The sequence below is a fragment of the Lathyrus oleraceus genome, chromosome 1 (assembly GCF_024323335.1).
Source record: "Lathyrus oleraceus cultivar Zhongwan6 chromosome 1, CAAS_Psat_ZW6_1.0, whole genome shotgun sequence".
NCBI classification, from domain to species: domain Eukaryota; kingdom Viridiplantae; phylum Streptophyta; class Magnoliopsida; order Fabales; family Fabaceae; genus Lathyrus; species Lathyrus oleraceus.
The window spans coordinates 96,228,378-96,231,005 of NC_066579.1; the positions used below are offsets into that span (position 1 = coordinate 96,228,378).

General features: G+C 31.7%; 1 protein-coding gene across 1 annotated transcript; it reads left to right on the forward strand.

The window, feature by feature from the left end:
• The first annotated feature begins 635 nt into the window (after nt 1–635).
• LOC127115468 (alkane hydroxylase MAH1-like) lies at nt 636–2,388 on the forward strand. Its single transcript, XM_051047007.1, has one exon. It carries the CDS (start codon nt 668–670, stop codon nt 2,207–2,209), a length of 1,542 nt encoding a protein of 513 aa, XP_050902964.1. The 5' UTR covers nt 636–667; the 3' UTR covers nt 2,210–2,388.
• Nucleotides 2,389–2,628: the final 240 nt, after the last annotated feature.

The window sequence follows — 2,628 nt, forward strand, 5'->3', positions numbered from 1 at the left end:
GGGACAAAAGATGATAGAAAGTGAATGATTGAGGTGAAATGCATTGCTCTATTTCATTCTTTTTTAATCAATTCACACAATAGAATTTAAGTTTATAATATTCAGTTTCTTCTCATTCTATTCCATTTCTTCAATGAAAACATACTCTAGATATTTTAAAGCATTTTTAAACAAAATTTAGTTTTCCTTATCTCTTATTAACTATCAACTAATTAAATACAACCACAATGAAGCAATATCCTATCAAGACTACATGAATCGACTTCTGCGATAATGTTTGATCAAATACTATTTTTCTATCCAATTTGTAAGTTGTTTAAATGCAAAAAATATGAATGAAAATATATTTGTAAGTTGTTTAATTTGATCGATCCAAATATCTTTTATTTATTTTATTCTAAAAGGACTGTACTAATTCCATTAAATACGATCTTATCTTACAAATTAATATGTTTTATCTCTTATTATTCAAAATAAGTTACAAATTTTTAAGTTGTTTAATTTGATTGATCCAAATTCAGAAGTTGTTGCTCCATATAATTAAGATCAATATATTTGTCATAAAAGATTTTAATTTTAAACCATCATTTCAAAACAATATTACTTTATATAAAGATACATAGGAAGCATAACGTAACACTATCCCTCAACTTCATTGACATTTACAATGATCATGTTAATATCATTTCTAGCTATGGCTATCACACTCATTCTCCCCTTATTCCTATATGCATTTTACCAAACACTATATCTCAAAACTCCAGCCTTCACAAATTGGCCTTTTGTTGGTATGCTACCAAGATTCCTTTGGAACGTTTCACGTATTCATGAATTTCAAGTACAATTGTTGAAATCAAAAGGTGGCACAGTTGAGTTTTTAGGACCTTGGTTTACCAAAATGAAAGCTGTAATCACAGCTGATCCACAGAATGTCCACCACATTATGAGCAAGAGTTTCGACAACTTTGTGAAAGGTGATTTATTTCGCGAAATGTTTCAAGCTTTTGGTGAAGGTATTTTCACTACTGATTCAATTCAATGGAAATATCATAGGAATCTTCTTCAATATCTATTCAAACAAAAGAGCTTTGAAGCTTTTCAAGAGAGAGTCATTCACAACAAAGTTGAAAAATCATTGATTCCGCTACTCAATCATGTTCAACAACTAGGGTTGATGGTTGATTTACAAGATATTTTCAATCGTTTCACGTTTGATAATATTTGTTTGATAGTTCTTGGAAGTGATCCTAATTGTCTTTCCTTAGATTTTCCTGAAATCGCGGTTGAGAAGGCTTTTAACCAAGCCGAAGAATCCATCTTCTATAGACACACTGTGCCGGGGTTTGTTTGGAGGTTGCAAAGATGGCTTCAAATTGGCGAAGAGAAAAAAATGACTGAGGCATGCCGAGTCTTTGACAAATTTCTATATGATTGTATAGCTTCAAAGCGCGAAGAGCTTTTGAAAAATTGCAACAAAAATGAAGATGATGTTAAAAGTAAGAAAAATCATCGTGTTGATTTGCTAACCGCGATGATTGGAGAAGAAAAATCAAAGGGGAGTGAAGTTGGTGACAAATTTCTAAGAGATTCTGCCTTCAATCTCTTTGTGGCCGGGAGAGATACTATAACTTCCGCGCTTACATGGTTATTTTATCTAATTGCTACACATCCTAGAGTGGAAACCAATATTCTTAAAGAGATAAAAGAAAAATTTGGACATAAAGAAAAGCCTTGGGTTTTAAGTGTCGATGAGACGAAAAAACTTGTTTATCTTCATGGTGCTATATGTGAGGCATTAAGGCTTTTTCCGCCAGTACCTTTTGAGAGAAAGGAAGCGATTAAAGCAGATATACTTCCAAGTGGTCATCATGTTCATCCTAATAAAATGATATTCTTTTCCTTATATGCAATGGGGAGGTTTGAAGATATTTGGGGAAAAGATTGCTTGGAGTTCAAGCCAGAGAGGTGGATTTCTGAGAGAGGAGGCAATGTTTATGTTCCATCTTACAAATTCTTTAGCTTTAATGCTGGTCCTAGGACTTGTTTGGGAAGAGATTTGGCTTTTCTTCAAGTTAAGATGGTGACAGCTTCTATTTTGTGGAATTATTGTGTTCATGTTAAGGAAGGTAGTTGTGTTACTCCAAGCCTTTCAATTGTACTTCTCACAAAAGAAGGTCTCAATGTTAAGATAACAAAAAGAAAAAATTAGTTTGATTGATTGATTTATACCTAGCAATTTTAAATATTTCTCGAGTTATGAAATATATATGAAAGCTAGTATTATAAATGAAATAAAGTATGATGAATTCTATCTATCTAAAATTTTAAATATATGTATTGAAATAAAGTGTGTAAGGTTAAGGTTTTAACTATTTGTTTTATTTATATAACAGCATAGATAAAAAGAAAAGTCTTTGTTATGGAGGAATGCTTTCTTCTAGGCGCAAGGAGACTACGTGGAAGCCGCTTGTTAACACCATCTCTACAAAATTGATTTATTGGATAATAAGTATGTCAACCTAACCTAGGTGAAAACATTGTCTTATTAAACTCTGTTAGTTACTATATTCCCATTTTATTCATCTCTCAAAATTTCTACAAGATTTGGAAGAGTTTAGTGAGACTTCC